Raw genomic sequence first — 16,596 nt, forward strand, 5'->3', positions numbered from 1 at the left:
CCCAGCCAAGGCATGGTTTCCCTTTGCAGCTGGCCACTGTGGAGGTCGGAAGGACAGGTTTGGGTGGGCACTGGTGGCTCAATGGCATGGTGGCACAGTGACACGGCAGCAGAGACCCTGGCCAGGGCCCTGGAGGCAGCCCAGCTCACTAAGCAAATGATATAGCAGAAAAGGGGACACTTCATCTTCAAACTTGATTACTCGCCGTTAGCTTTAACTGCACTGTCTCCGTTTAAATGTGATTTACATATATCTCTCATATTGTGATTTAAGTATTTCCCCAGGGTGAGGGAATGAATAAGTTTCATTATCACTACTTAGGAGAGGCTGAGGTTTCAGCTCTCGGCTCACGCTGCATAATCGAATGAGGAGCTGAGCCGGCTCCCGCTTTCACGCCGGCTGGTATTTGAAAATGATAAACTTTGCTTTTGCCCAGCCGGGCGTCTGGGCCCCACCGGCTACACATCGGCCAGCCCCGGCCAGGCAGCGCGGGGCGGCCAGGGGATCCCTGGCACAGGCCTTGGCCACCGGCACAGCCGGCTCTGCACCCCAGCCACCCCCATCTGTGGCACCGGAGACGGGATTTTCCAGCATAATTGGAAATAAACCAATTTTTTTCCCCTTTTATGCAAACTCTGATGTCCCAGAGACGAGGGGCTGTGTGTGAGCGGGGTTTAAAGCAGCTGGGGTGCAGGAAGGGGGGGCATGGCCGTGCCCAGGGCCCTGTGCCATCACGCTGAACCCCGCGGTAGCTCCGTGGGGTTGGGGACACCACGGCCACAGTGGTGACATCCCGGCGCAGGGTGCCCCTGCCACCTCCGGGGCTGCAGGGCTTGTGTTTGGCCCTTTTACACCCTGCCCTGCAAAGCCCCGAGCTATTGCACCCTCTGCCTTCAGGCATGGCCGTGGAGGTGGGGGGCACCCCGGGGGCCAGCGGGGTGGGGGGGGTTTGGGCACGGCCCCCTCCTGCCCTCCCCACCCCCCCATCGTGCTGCCTTGCCAGCGATGACAAACCCAACAAAGGGAAGAGAAAAGCACTTGTCATCCAGAATGCGGAGCGCGGAAGCAAATTTATTTTTAGATAAATCTAAAGCTTAATTTGTGAAGCTAATATCAATCAAAATGAGAGATGGGTTTTTTTAAGTCCTTTTGCAGCCGTGCAATTTATACTGCCTGTCTCTTCTCCTCACTCTCAAACAGCAAAGGCGGCCGCTAAGGAAGTTCAGTATCAGCCTCCTGCACACCTGCCTTCGAAATTTTTATTTATTTTTTTTTACAGGAAGATATTTGCAGACCAGAAACTGCATCATTTCCCCCGGCGCGTTCCTGCAGTGCTCATGGGGTGCTGCTCCCGGCTGGCGGGGGGGAGGCTCTGGGTGGTGGTGGCTTCGCCCTAGGTGCTGGGATGTGGCTCGGGGGTCCCTGTCCCACCCCCCAGCTGGTCTCCGCACGCGCTTTGGGTCCCCCCAGACTCACCCGCGGCAGTCCTGGATGGAGCCAGGCACCCGCCAAGGAAGGACCCGTTTATTCTGTGTTACGTGTTTGAAGTCTTCCCCCAGTGAAATCCTCCTCCGAGAGGGAGCTAGCTGAGGGCAGAATTAACCTGCTAAATAATAAAAACCCCGCGCACCTCCTAATGAAATGTAACGACTGCAAGACCTGCAAGATGGATCGCGCTGTCGCTCCCAGCCGCTCACCCTGATTTATGGCAACGTGGGAAATATGATGGAGGCAGCGCTAATGAATCCCCCCTCCGAGGGGCACCGGCTACGGGGCAAAGTTTCTCCCGGGGCCCCCAGTGAGGCTCCTCGGCGCCTGGGCCTCAGTAGGGTCCCCCCGCTTTGGTAGCCCCCAAGGCAGGGGGCAGCCCCACGGGGGGGCTGCAGCCGGCACCGCACCCCATGCCCAGCACAGGGGGACCCACCAGACCCGCCGTGCTTCAGCCTCACCTTTCGTCTTTTTAATGACAGAGATCCAAGCAAATATTTCCCTCCAGCCGGTCTAATTTTAATGCGCAGGCAGGCAATGGCATCCCCCCCCCCTCCAACCCAGTAACGTTAACCTCTGTGAAAATTTCCTTTTGTCCCAATTTCTCTTTGTTCCCTGGATCGGCTGTCACGCCGCTCGCTGCCGGTGACGGAGCGGTCCCCTCCCGGCACGCCATAAATATCGGCAGAACCACGCGCGCCGCAAGAGAGCAAAAAACGAGACAAATGGAGCCGCACGCCCCGGCTCCGGGCACGTGGCTGCACGGCTGCGTCCATGTCCCTGTCCCCATCCCTGTCCTGGCTGGGGGAGAGAAGCACAAGGGAAAAAAAAATAATAATAATAAAGCTTTGCTCATGGCAAACCAGCCCCGGGCAGGAGCAGGCAGCACTACGCCTGCAGCGCTGCCGTGGGTTTCCACCGGGCCCGGGCCCGCAGCCGGTGGCAACAGCCATGGGCAAGTACCTGGTTAAAAATGGTCCCAATTCTGGAGGTGGGTAAGTGGAAAATAAAACAATCCCCACCCGTGCACTCGCAGCCACGCTGGGGGTCGCAGGCTGCCCCCGCCGCCCTCAGCCCCTGCCCCGGCCGGGATGCCGGTGTGACACGCCATATGTCACCGCCGCGGGACGCGGGGAGCGTCCCCCACCCAGAGCTATTTGGGATTTAATACTATTATCTTAATGCAACCGGCTCATTGTTTGGGCTGGGAAGCTGCTGCCAGGGCTGAGTAAAAGGGGGTGGGCTGGGTTAGGGGAGAGCAGCCCCCCAGGCAGAGCGGGGCAGCCAGAGAGGCCCCATGCTGCCCCGGCACCAGGAACCAGGGGACAAACTCGGTGACAAACTCGGCTGGTTGGCGGGAGAGATGCCATCGCTGCACCGGCAGCGGCTGCGGGTCCCGGGATGGGGCTGTGGTACCCGACCCCCAGCGCCCATCACCCGGCCCTCCGGGCTGCCAGCGGGGAGCATCCCGCGGGGGCACGCGGGGCCGCAGCCCTAATCCCGGGGGATTTGGGTGCCCTTTGGGTGCGAGGCGGGGCTGGCGCTGGGGCCGGGATTAATGGCTCAGCATCGTTAGCAGGTTATTTATAGGTGCTCCTCCTGCACCTATAAATCTGCAGGGAGGAAGGCGGGGAGCAGGGAGGGGGGGGTGTCCCAGCTCCAGGGGGGGGGCCCAGGGGAGCCCACAGCAAAGCAAAGAGACTCCAGAGCACACGTCCAGCGATATCCTGGTTTTACTTTGGGAAAAACACCATCCGGACACACGGCTTGTGGGTTTTGTGTTGGTTTTTTTTTTTTTTTTTTGATTTTTTTTTTTCCATTTGTTTTCTCTCATTTTTAAAACAATATAGTGCAGCCAGCACTTCTCACAGTAGAATATAATGGTCAATTTTAGTATAAAAAAAAAACATTCTCAGAGATTTGTAAATGCACTTAGTGCTTGAACAGGCCTTTCAGGGATACAGTACCTCTTTTCCGAGCACAATCACCTTGGGTTTCATCGGGGTATTTTTCTTTTTCTTCCTTTAAACATCAAAACACTTTGTATTTTGTGGTGCGGAGCCTTTTTTAAATGAATAAATCTATTAAACACATAATTACACATAGTGAATAACGGACCATAATGAGCATTTTGGAACTTTTTTTTTTTTAAAAAAAAAAAAAAAAGAGAAAAAAGGAGGTATGTGAGCACCCCGGTACCGCGGTCGCCTCTAACCCAGAACCAAGGTAGAACTGACAGTAAGGGGGGGAAAAAAGCACCCTGGAAGTGTGAGATCCAGGTGGGTTCCCGGGGGGTGCTGGAGGGCAGGAGAGGGGCCGGGGGTCCCGCTGGGGGGACCGAACCTCCCAATTGAGTGGGAATAGGAGCCGGTGGCCAACACAGGGCCGGGCGAGAGGAGGAGGATAAGGAGGAAGAGGGGTGGGAGGAGACTCTGTAGCAGCCAACACGTAGATGTACAGCCTAGCCAACTAAAAAAAAAAATAAAAAAATTAAAGAAACAAAAAAAAATCTATTCAAGTTTTCAAGTGTTTTTCTTAAATAGCCTCCAGACTGTCCCCAATTATTAGCTTTAATCAAAGCAGTGCAAGTTACGGACTTCAGCTACAGGTCAGGCTCAAGCTCCCTGCGGCCGCCGCGGTTGCCGGGATGGCCCCGGCTGCGGCGACGCTCCCGGCCGGCCGCGGCACCGGGCTCTGCCCCGCACCGAGCCGGCCGGGAGCGCGGAGCAGAGCCTCCTCTCCCTGGATAGCAGCAACTCGTAGCGATTCCCTGTTCACATTCGTGGAGATAAAATGATTTCTGAGCTATATAGACAAGCGGTCCCTTCGTCGCTCGGCTTCCAGCGGGTTGCGGGTGTATCCAGTCTGGGGACCCCGGTGAAATGCCAGTGTCCCGGGAGCCCTTTCGGCAGCCGACCCCGTGTCCCCCTCCCCGTCCCCCCGCCCTCGCTGCCACGGTCCGGTACCCGCGCGGTGCCGGAGGGGAGCACGGCTTGCGCCGAAGTCCTCGCCCTGGGTTTGGGAAAAGCAGCATCAATTCCTTATCTGTAGACGGGCAGGCGGATGTGGGCGTGCTGGTGGTCCAAGAGCCTTGGCACAGACACGGTCTCGTAGCCCTTGCCCAGCATCTGCTCCTTGATGCAGGGCGGGTGGATGTCGTTGATGAGATACTCCAGGGACTGGAGGCTGCTGCTGAGGATGGAGGTATTGCAGAGCGTCTTGCTGGGCAGCCCCTCGCTGGGGGGCACCCCCAAATCACGGGGCCCGGCCCCCAGCTCCGGCGGGTTGTAACAGTCGCTGTTGGGGGTCACCAAGATGCTGTTCCAAGGCGGGGCGAAGTATTGCCCCACCGAGAAGTTGCCGTGCATGCAGTTCAAGGGGGACGAGCTCACCTTCTCAGCCGCGCCGCCCAGGGCGTAGGGACGCGAGGCGCCCGCGCAGGTCTCGGGGGACTTGCTGAGGGCCCCCCCGCCGCCGCCGCTGCCCCCGCTGTACATTCGCAGGTGCTGCTGCTGCTGCTTCTGCTGCCAGACCAGGTAGTCCATGCCCTCGGGGTAAACACCCGCCTTGGCTCCCAGGGCCGGGTTGGAGCCCAGCGCCAGCTCGGCGCCCTTGCGGCACTCCGGCAGGACGGCACCGGCGTAGGCAGCGGTGCCGGGGAAGGCGCCGTGCTTGGCCGGGCTGGGGTTGGTGGCCACGACAGCCGGGCAGCCCGGCTGGGTGCCCTGCGCCTGGCACTGCTGATTGATCTGGTAGATGATGCTCTGGATGGAGGGCAGGTTGGACGGCGGCAGGGCCAGGCTCCGGCCCGCCAGCGGCAGCACCGAAGCCGCCACCGTCACGTTGGGGGGCACGGGACCCTCCAGCTGCTTCTGGCCACCGTGGTAGCTCAGCTGCCCGGCGCAGGAGGGACCTTGAGCTAAAGTGCTTGACGCGGGGTAGGGAGCGACGCCGACCTGGGCGGGCGAGAGCTTAGTCCGCTTCCCCTCCGAATTCTTCACCACGCTTTTGCCAGAGGCTTTGACGATGGCCAGGAGCCCCTGGTAGCCGCCGGTGTGCAGGGGGTAGGGGCTGTAGCGCTGCCCCGTGGTGTCGTAGCCGTTGACCGTCCGGTTAAGGTGCTTGTGCTGGGGGACCCTGATGTTGGTGGGGAAGATCTTGATGGTCAGCGGGCTGTTGGCCACCTTCTGTGCGTAGGCGTCCAGCTCGGCGGGGCTGGGGTAGCGTGGGGAATGCATGGGTGCCGCCGTCTCGCCTGCGGGAGCGAAGCGTAGGGTGAATCCGGTGCCGGCAGGAGGAGGGGGACCCATCACCCCCCCGCCCCCAACCCCCAGCTCCCACCCGCTCCCGGCAGAAACCAGGTCACGGCACCAACCTGCCCCCTCCCGCTGACGGAGTCACTTGTAAGTGGCCTAAAATAAACTCGGTGTGGAGAATGGAAATGTCACTTTACCCAACGGGGGAATCTTTCTCCGAGATTGGATTTAAACTACATTATACAAGCAATTTCATGGGTGCTTTGCGCTGCTACGAGAACCTCACCAAAAATGGAAAAGCATTGCATTTACCAGCCATAAATCAGCAGTTCCTATAATGAGCACAAAAATGTCACTTTTATGCAATTTTACAGATGAACAAAACTGGTGAAATTAACTGTGGTAACCTACTGGAGTCAGCAAAAGCCACTGCAGAAAAAAAAATTATATATGTATATATTTTTGTTCCTTTCAAACTCTTTCCCGAGCAAGTTTCTGCCATTCTGGTGTGAAAACTCATTTGTCGTACCCATTATACTTTCATTTGGAGTTTATCTTGAGTATCCAATGAGCCACCAACTGTGAAAATGATTAAATCTACAAAATCTATCTAATAGATGGAATAAATTAGGTGTTTAAAATCTCCACACACACACAGAGGCGCACGCACATACACGCCGGCACGCGGGGGACGATGTTTGCTCCCGAGCTGTCCCAAAACCCCCGGCCCTGCCAGGGGACATCCGCAGCACCCCGGGAATGCTGGACCCGGCACCAGGCTTAGCAAGGAAGAGATGGTCAAATCAGGGGGGGTGTTTAGGGCTGGCACCCCCCCACTGAGGAGCCCCAGCCCTCCCAGGGCCCCTTCCCCTGCTGCCAGGCAATTTTGGCGGTGCAGCCCCACGGTACCTGGGGGAAGGGGACACTGGGGAGCACTTTGCCCTGGATGCCACCAGGACCAGCGATTCCTGATGCCACCAGGTGCCAGGTGACAAAGCCACCGTGGCAGAGCTGCGCCGCTGGCCGCGTTCAACACACCCAACGAAGTCGTTAAACCCATCTGCAACGCCTGGCTCGACCCTGCTCCCAGGGATGCTCCGGCGCCGCTGCCTGCACGCACGGGCATGCCCAGAGGAACCAGGCACCACATCAAAACCAGGATTCGGGGGGGAGGTGGGGGCATTGGGAGCTGCAGGGCTCCACGTCACCCCCCGGGCAGCAGCGCGGTGTTCGGGGAGCCGCTCTCCGTCCTCTCATCAGAGCGGTGCAGCAGTAATTTAACAGAGCGTTCACCAGCCAGTCCTCCCATTAAGCTAATGTTATGGGCTTTTTACAGGTGTCTTAAATAGACATTGTTATTAACGAGTATATTAAGCCAATTAAAACCAGGGCCTTTGAGTAGGATTTAATGTAGCTGCCGGGAGACAGGAGGGACGGCAGCAGCAGCTCCCCACGGCGGGACACGTGCAGGCACACGGCATCCCGGGCTGCGCCGCTGGGCACGTCCCGGGCATCGGCCGTCCGACCACCGTAAAGCTCCGGAGCCCGGGTGGCACCTTCAGAGCAGCCCCCGAGCTGCGGGGATGCGTGCAAGTGTGGGTGCTAGGTGCTGCTGGGCCCCCGCCTGCCCGCCGGCACGGCACGGCGAGCCACGCACATCTGCATTCCCCTTCATGCCAGCACCGCTGTCCTTGGAGGTGGCAGCATCGTGAATACTCAATTAACATGACACTAATTAGCTGGTGACACTTGCAGAATCCCTAATGAGCCCGTTCCACAGAAACGCTCCTTTCCAAGCAAAAACAATTAAAAAAAAGAGGGGTCGCTGCCGGAGGGAGGGACGCGGCATCACCCGTGGGCACCACGGCTCCCCGGCGCGAGTCACCGACACCCCGTCCCTGAGCGCCGGGTCTGCGGGTGACACTTTCAGGACAGCCCCGTGCAGTCCCCCCCGCTGCCCACCGTGGGACGGGCAGAGCTGCCTTGCCCGGGCGAGCCCAGCTTGGCCAAGGGCTTCCCACCCACGAGCCCCGGGAGCGCCACGGGCCGACCGTGAGCCAGCCGGGGCGGCGGGGGGGGGGACAGGAGCCGCCTTTGTCGCCTCTTCGCGCCAGCTGGGTTGGCTGTGACAAGCCACCAATTCGGTGTGTTGTCACATATCAGGGTGACGCACCGAACCCCCGCCGGGAAAATTACAGAGCGACCGATTTCCCGGCGGCTCCCGGCGCGCTGGCGGCTGCGCGGCTCTACCGCTCCCCCTCTCCACAGTAATTACTGCTTTCTAACGGGCTGTAATTACTGCGAGATGCAAACTCTCCTGAACCACCGCCGTCACCCGTCAGGCGCAGGCAGCCCGCCTGACACCAGCCGCTCTCGCCGCCGGCTTCGCCCACCTCCTCTTACACTTGAACCATCGGAGCCGTCACACCGGGGCTGGCGGGCTTCACCGCGGACCCCCGGCGGGTGACACATGGGCAGCCCCGGTTCTTGCCACCCCTAAACCAAACCCAGGCGCTGGCAGCGCGCCGGCCCGGGCACACAGGCACCCACCGCTTCTCCCAGCAGATGCTTCGCCGGCTCCCGGCTCCCCCCTCCCTCGCCGGCATCCCCACGGGCTGCGGCCGGCACACCCCCAGCTCCGGGCTCCCCCTCCCTCCCTGACCTGCTCTATTTTTCCAGCCTGCACTCAATAACAGCTAAATAATTGAATCTGCTCAGCAGCCAAAGATTTGGTTTGAATTTTATTGGAATTTTAAATTGTTTTGTTTCTTCAGTATTTTATTACTGTAAATGGAAAATGCATCGCCCGCAGTAATAATCCGATGGCTTTTTATATTACTCCAAGCTTCTGCTCAAAGCATTATTGGAAAGCCAGGCAGAAACGAGAAGCCATTATAATGGCAGCACAGGCTTATAAGATTATGCCTCCAGCTAAACAACTTTTTACTTTAGCAAATTGGCCACCAAACCCGGTTTGAGACACAGATGTAAATCCCAGACCCCACCGGTGCCGCGATCCGGAATAAATCTCGGTTTATGGGTCGGGGAGCTCCGGCCCTGCCGTGCCCAGAGCAAGGCAGCTCCGTGCAAAATGTCCGACGCGGATGGGGGGTGGCGGGTGAGGGATGGGGGTGCCCTGAGGAACCCCCCAAAAGCCTCCTCTGGCGTGTGCACCCGCTGTCAGCATCCCTGGCACCCCCAGCATCCCCCGCACCTCCTGCAGCCCCAACATCCCCCTCATCCCTTCATCCCCCCATCCCCAGCACCTCCTGCATCCCTGTCGCCCCAGGCCTGCGAGGGCTGGGGAAGAAGAAAAGATGGGGAGAAAGGAGGGGAGGGAAGCCAACCAAAGCCATCCTTGTGGCAGGAGAGACCGAGGCTAACCAGAGGCTGACGATTCGGGGCTTGTGTGGCGCAGGAGTCGGCCAGCACGAACCCACAACAGTCCCCAATTACCCCGGCACCGGCTCCGCTGGGACACAATGGGCGCCAGCAAAGCCCAGCTGCCGGGCCCCTAATTAACCCTGATTTTAACTGCACACTTTTAAAGGCACTAAAGCGGTTACAAAGTGGAGAACAAGGCAGGGTTAATAGCACAGACCTAAATTGCAGGCCCGCGGGGCCCGGGCCCCATAGAAATAATAGACCTGTCTGGGCTGCTCAGCTGTCAGTCAGGCGAACAATTTGGCACCCGAGGAGCTCGGTGACGGCACAGGAGCGGCAGCACCGGGGCTCTGGCAATCAGTGTCTGCTCGGTTCAAGCAGTTGCGAGAGCAAAACGGCGCCAGGAAAGATGCACAGCACCAGGAAGGATGCTCAGCGCTGGGAAGGGTGCTCATCATCAGGAAGGATGCTCGATAATGGGAAGGATGCTTGACACTGGGAAGGGTGTTTGGTACCAGGAAGGATGTTCATGACCAAGAAGGATGCTCAGGACCAGGAAGGATGCTCAATAATGGGAAGAATGCTTGACACTGCAAAGGATGTTCATGACCAGGAAGGACGCTCAGTACCAGAAGGACAGGAAGGATGCTCAGCACTGGGATGGATACTCATCATCAGGAAGGATGCTCAATAATGGGAAAGATGCTTGGTAGAAGGAAGGATACTCAGGACCAGGAAGGATGCTCAGTACTGGGAAGGATGCTCAGGACCAGGAAGGCCAGGAAGGATGCTTGGCACCAGGAAGGATGCTCAGGACCAGGAAGGATGCTCCACGTTGCTCCCACAGCCCGGCTGCCCCAGGTGCCCCCAGCCTGGCGCCGGTGGCAGCATCCCTGGCTGAGCCCCTTCATCCCTGGAGAAGGGCGAGCGCGTGCAGCAGCAATTTATGGCTTTAATTTTCAGGCCATGATGCTGCAGGAGACGCTGCGGTTGCTCTGCTCTGGGAGGGGACGGCGAGCAGGGTGCACAGGGGGTACATCCCGGGGATCAGCACCACAGCCCTGAGCAAGGGCTCAGCGGGACCAAGCCGAGCAGGGAGGTGGTGGCAGCATGTGGCACCTAAGCAGTTAACAGCCGGCACGGAAGACACGCACTGCCTCCCTCCCTCCCTCCCTCCCTCCCCTCCATTCCTTTGCTCCTCTGCGAGATAAGATGGGACAAACCTTATTTTTACACATCGAAAGCACTAAAATATTTTGCAACAAATGAAAAAAGTAATCTCAGCAGTAAATCTGAATAAAGCTGCCAAAGGCGAAGCCGCAGCTGGAAGGTACCTGGCGCCTCGCCCAGGGCCCCAAAGGAAGACGCTTTTCACCCCCGGGTTTGTCGGGGCTGTTACCGGCAGCGGGACACCCCCACCTCAGGGTAACCCCATCCCGGGGAGGGCGAGACGGCGAGAGCTGCCCAGTGGGACCAGTCTCGTTTTTCTGCCCCAAACTGCAAGGTGAAGCCCCGGCTGCTCTGCCCACCCTCCCCTGGCCTGGTCCCGTCTCCACAACCACCCGGGGAAGGGGCATTTCTGCCCTGAGCATCCTGCCAGACCTCATCCTCCCGGTCCTGCCCGGCCCCTCTTACAGGAAAGCGCTGGGGTTTCCAGCGCTGAGCTCCCGTTTCCCTCCTGCTCTGCCTCCCCGAGCCTGCGGGGCAAAAGGGCGGCAATTAGGAAGGATTTTTAATTTGCGCAGGGGCAGGAGGGGGCGGGAAGGGGAGCGATGCTGAGAGCGCCGGGCGGAGGCAGGAGGAGACGCTGGGGACCTGAGCAGCCGCTCAGTGATCGGCGTGCCAATGGCTCTTATTAAAAAATAATCGTGCTGCAGCCTGCAAATGAATTAAACTCAGCAAAAGCTGAGAGCTCATCCCCTGGCTTTGGGATCAGGCTCCCTGGTCCCCTCGCAGCAGGGAGATCCCAATGTCTTTGAAGCTTCAAAAAAGCATCAGAAACACCCTTTTTCTCTGCCTGCAACACTGGGAGCAGATTTTGGGAGAGCTAAACCCTAAATATTTGCAAAACACTGGGAAGAAACCTCAATATTTGGAAAACACTTGGAAGAAAACAAACAAAACCTGGTACATTTAACAAATCAATAAAAGCCTTGAAGTTTAGGTCCCAGCCCCAGGTAGCAAAGCTGCCTGGGCAGGAACAGGCTGCCCCGGCCCCGCAGGCAGCAGCTCCTGGCAGGACCCCCTGCCTGTGGCCAGGGAGCAGGGGGCTGGGACCAGTGACCCTGGTTGAGAGCAGAGCGAGTCTCAGGGGGTCCCAGGTGGAGCTGGGGGGGTCACTGGGGGATGCTGTCCTGCCCCAGCGTGACCCATGGGCATGCAGCCCCCAGCCCCCACAGAGCTGGCACGGGCCCCACGTGTCCCCTGAGCTGGTTTTGGGGTGCAGCCGAGCAGAGGGGGTGCAGCCGGTGCTGTGTGTCCCCCCCCCAGCCCCGCACCGCTCGCTCTGCGCCAGGCAGGTTGGGCTGCTGTCACATCGCACTGGCTTTCCCACCCCGTGAAGTGCGGTGGTTTCTATGGTGACGGTGTCCCCAGGATGGGTGGCGCAGAGGCCACCGCGCTGCAGCGCCGGGGGGGCTGGGGACCCTGCCGGTGTAGGGGGCCACCCCTCCGGCGGGGGGGCAGGGCCACAAACCACCCGTGACCAGCACCCTCAGCATCACCACAGCTACCCCCCAAAATGCTGCGTCCCCGCTGCAAAACCCCCCCGCTGCAGGGCACCCCCCCCGCCCCCAGCACCCCAGCCCCCGGCATGGAGCCAGGACAAAAGCATCCTCCGGCAGAGCATCCTCGGCGCGAGGAGCCGAGAGACAAATGCTCCCCGGCTTCGGGGGCTTAAATTAAAACCAACTACAGAAATAATAGCGGGAGAAATCCATCTGAATAAACGTAGGTGGCAAACCCCGCGTGGCAGCCGCGCAGGAGCCGTAATCTGCAAAGACAACAAAATTCATGACAAAGCACAAAGGGAAGCGCCGGGCTTCGCCGTCCCCAGATATTCATCCGTTAACACGTTCCCTTTTTAGGCTGACATGTCATTTCAGACGGGCCTTTTTTCCCTCCCCTTTCTTCTCCCCCTCGACGGCGCGCGGCTCTGCCGAGGCGGCTGCTGAATTGGATCACCTCAGGGCGAGCACTTTATTATCTGCAGTCAAAGCGTCACCACAAATACCCGTCTACACACACACGTGTCACTTCCCATTTGTCTCCTCCACGAGGTATTAGCGCCGCGCGCGCCGCCGTGCCACCGCGTCCACCGGCAAACGGCACCGGGCGGGAGCTGCGTGGGGAGGGCGGTACCGTGGCCGTGAGATGCCCCGGTGCCACCCCAAGGCAAACCCTGATGCCACCCCAATGCCATCCTCACACTGTCCCAATGTCACCCCAGTGCTGTCCCAATGCCATCCTGATACCTCCCCAGTGCCAACCCAATATCACGCCGATCCCTTCAGGTATCTAGAACTCCCTGAAAGGAGGGTGCAGAGAGGGGGGATGAGTCTCTTGAGCCAAGGAACCAGCGCCAGGACAAGAGGGAATGGCCTCAAGCTGCGCCAGGGCAGGGTCAGACTGGCTCTTAGGAAGGATTTCTGTCCAGAAGGGGTTGTTGGGCGTTGGAATGGGCTGCCCAGGGCAGGGGGGGAGTCCCCATCCCTGGAGGGGTTGAAGAGTCGGGTTGACCCAGCGCTGAGGGATCTGGTGGAGTTGGGAACGGTCAGTGTGAGGTTCATGGTTGGGCTGGAGGAGCTTCAAGGGCTTTTCCAGCCAAGATGATTCTGTGATGCCACCCCAGCACCACCTTTCTGACACCCAACACTGCCCCAACACCCCCCTACCCGCAGCCACCGAGGGCACCCCAGGACCTGGAGGGTCCCCACCGCAGCCAGCAGCCCTGCAGTTCACCCCAGCCGCTCCCCAGTCCCTCTGCTCTATCATCAACAGTCAATTAGCATTTGATTAATTTTATCACACAGGCTTTGCATGCTGAACGCGCCCACGACACCCCGTCCCTACCGAGGGGAGCAGGGTGGGCACCCCTGGCTCTGCAGCCCCACACAGTGCCCGGGGACTGGCTCGGCAGTCGATGGACCGGTGCAATCCCGGACAGTTTGGACACAACCCAAAACCCCGCTGTGTGCTGGGGCGTTACCAGTGAAACCCACCCAAGGACCAAGGCTGGGACCTGGCGGGATATGGTCGCACCCAGAGAGGCTGCCCCCAGCAGCCCCCCCGCCCCCATCCATCCCCACCACGCACGTGACCGATCGAAAAGTGGTTTTGCAGCGTTTCCTGGCAGGGAAAGTGCAAGTCAACAGCACATTTTGGGCACGGCAGTTAATTGAACTCCTTTTTATGGCACGTATATAAATACACAGAACCATCATTAACCGATCCCTTCCAGAAACTGAAAATGAAAGAATTAATCTTATTTCACTCATGTGTAACCCCTCATGAAATTAAAATGATATTTTATGGGTGTGTACAAAAGCAGAGCCTTGCTGCAGCTACTTTAATGAAAATGCCCTTGGAATAAGTTGAATTGGGTAACGAGAAGCCATTAAACGGGGCTTTATCCCACAGGCAATTAAACAGTTTTATCACTGATGAGAGTCCCCACGGGCGAGTGGGGAGAGGTGTGGGTGACCCTGGAGCCAGGTCCCCGGCATTTTGCTGCTCTCTGCGCCTCAGCCATCACCTCTCATTAGCGTTTTAATGACCCAGCCGGGGGGGGGGGGGGGGGGGGGGGGGGCTTCCGCCACCCCGAAAGAGGTTGCACGGCCCCCCGGCACCACCCAGCCCCTCCAGCCCCCCCCGAAACGACGCACAAGGGTGAGAGGCAGCGGCAAAATGTGATGTCGGCATGGAGGGGGCTCCGGGGGCTCCCCATAACTCCCAGCTCCCTATGGATCCCACATATCCTGCACCCCCCTGCCCAGCCCCGGGCTGACGGCAGAGCAGTGCAGGCTGAAGGAGGGCACATGGAAAGTAACATTTAATTAAATATAAGCCACCACGACATTACTGCAGAGAGCAAGAGCAGCAAAGAGTTTGGCCAAGCTGAGAGTGGTATTATTTGATTTATAATTTAAATAAAGCTCAGGATTCCTGTAATGCACACAGAATAAAATCAAAAGGGACCAGGCTGCTGGAGTTAATTGGACGTGATATTTTCCTGAGGATGCTGCTTCTCTGCAGGCTCCTGCTCCTCGCCTGGAGGCGGGCAGACGCAGGCAGGGCTGGCAGGGCTCCGGGCGCCCTCCTGCATCCTCATCCTCATCCTCATCCACCCACATCCTCCTCAAGGATGCAACGCCGCCACACTGGGCTGGTGCCCACGGCGCAGCCCCGGGGTTACGGGTGAGAGAAACCGGCTGCTGCCATGAGCTGGCAGCGGCGAGCACCGCGGCAAAGGCACCCACGGGATGGGGCGCTGAGACGGGGGGACGGTAATTAGCAGGAGAGCGAAGGGGTAGAATCAGGGGGCGAAGGCGCCGGGGCCGTCAGCTCCCAGCACGGGCAGGAAAATTAGTCAGCTCACCTTTTACGTGAAATTAATACAAAAATTAATCAGCAGCGCGGGCAGGATAATAGCATTTCACAGTGGTGCCGGGCCAGACGGCCAATGTGCCGAGAGCCAGACTCATTTAATATCGACAGAAACAATGCCAGAGGACAGAAATAAGACCCATAAAGATAATTACTGAGATACTCAGGAGCAAATTAAGTAATCAGAGGCACTTCTAAATTGTGCCTCGTTTTAAGAGAACACTATCTTTGTCGATTACCTACGCGGGCGTTTAGGAGGCGGCAGGAGGCTCAGCCCCACGCGTCGGCTCCCCGGCCCCTCTGCGCCACGCTTACCGCGGCTGCCATAAATAAAGGAGGCAAAATCGTGTTCCAAACCAGATGCGTGGCCCTGGATGTCACCTGCAATTTAATTTGCACTAGCAGGAGGCAGAGAGGAGCGAGACGTGCTGGATTTGCCCATAATGAGCGGAAGCAGACGGGCAGCTAAACTTTGATTAAGGTGACCTGGCTGGCGGCAGCCGGCGGTGAGCACGGCGCAGGGGTCCGGCCGGGGAGCTTGGCTACGGCCACACACTGCCCGCCCCGGGGGACATGCCCCAGTGCGGGACAAGCCTCAAAAATCTCAGGCGAGCACCGTCCTGCCCTGAGGAATGGGGTGTGATCAGTGAAAAAACCCCGATCCACCGCTCCCCGATGCCTGCTGGGGCCCAGCGTGGGGTCAGACCTCAGCAACCTGCCCCCCTCTTGTGTGGCTCAGGGACCCCCCAGGGCTGGGACCCTCCCAGGATGTGGCAGGCTGCATCCAAGAGCAGCTCTCCCCACCCATGGGTGCTTTGCTGCGTGGTGACACCACGTATGGGCTCCTGCTCTCCAAACCTTGTTTTAGCATCATCTACGGCGGGAATGCTGGGGAGCACCAACCCCCCTGGCAGGAGGGTGCTCCTGGGCCCCATCCCCTACGAGCCGAGCCGGTCCCCGGCTCTGAGCTGCGACAGGGAAACGCTGCGGGGACGGGCGGGTGTATCCTGAGCTCAGCATCACGCTGGGCTCGACGCAAAGACACCCGGTGCCAAACGCCTCCAGTCTCCTGAAAACCCTGCCGGGCTCAGCCTGTCCACAGGTCTCAGACCGTGTGGGCACAGCTGAGCTAATTAGCCTGTGGCAACGAGGCGCGCCGGGAGCCAGGCCCTCGTGCCAGCCCTGCGCCGCCGCACGCTGCTCAGGCGTGACGGATTAGGAATAATTTTACAAGAGCAACATCCGTTTTCCTTCCAGACACTAATAAGAAGGAGACGCGAGCGGCGCCGCGAGCTCCGCTGCGAGCGTGCGGGGGTCCACGCACGCACCCACCCGCTTCGCAGACTCACCAAGACCCCCCCAGAGCTGACACCCTGATGGGTGCTCGGGGGGGGCAAACAGCTCAGGAGGCTCCGATCCCGCCTGCCCCTATGATCGCTGATGCACAAAGTGCTTCCCCGCCTGCGACACTGGGACGGGCGGGCGCCCATCACCCTGCCTCTGGCCTGGGTGCCCTGCTCCCTGCAGCGATGCTGTGCTGGAGCTTGGGGAGATTCAACCCAAAATAACCCTCCTGGCTGCCAATGTGACCCCACAGCCCCGCCGAAACAATGCCGGGGGTCCCCAGGGTGGCCGAGCATCACCCAAACCCTGCACTCAGCTCTCTTGGCTGCATCGGGGCGCCCAGGTAAGAGGGGAAAAAATGTCTCCGGGAAAATACAGATCATTAAACAAATGCCTGGGGGCTGTCACAGACTAACAAGCAGAGCTTTAGCAGCTGATTTGTCTTCAGCCGGCAATGTTTAAAAATCCAACTGAGACCAGCAGAAAAATATCCACTCCCCTCTTTAAAACACACATTCAT

General features: G+C 59.0%; 1 protein-coding gene across 2 annotated transcripts in view; it reads right to left on the reverse strand.

The window, feature by feature from the left end:
* Positions 1-3,203: 3,203 nt before the first annotated feature.
* The window catches only part of FAM222A (family with sequence similarity 222 member A), a 29,876-nt gene continuing 16,483 nt past the window's right edge, over positions 3,204-16,596 (reverse strand). For both annotated transcript variants that reach the window (XM_074844024.1, XM_074844023.1), the window contains exon 3: positions 3,204-5,743. In XM_074844024.1, the coding sequence (XP_074700125.1) occupies positions 4,530-5,743 (1,214 nt within the window). In that variant the 3' untranslated portion in view covers positions 3,204-4,529. The remainder of the gene's footprint in view (positions 5,744-16,596) is intronic.

The sequence above is a fragment of the Strix aluco genome, chromosome 18 (assembly GCF_031877795.1).
Source record: "Strix aluco isolate bStrAlu1 chromosome 18, bStrAlu1.hap1, whole genome shotgun sequence".
Taxonomy (NCBI): Eukaryota; Metazoa; Chordata; class Aves; order Strigiformes; family Strigidae; genus Strix; species Strix aluco.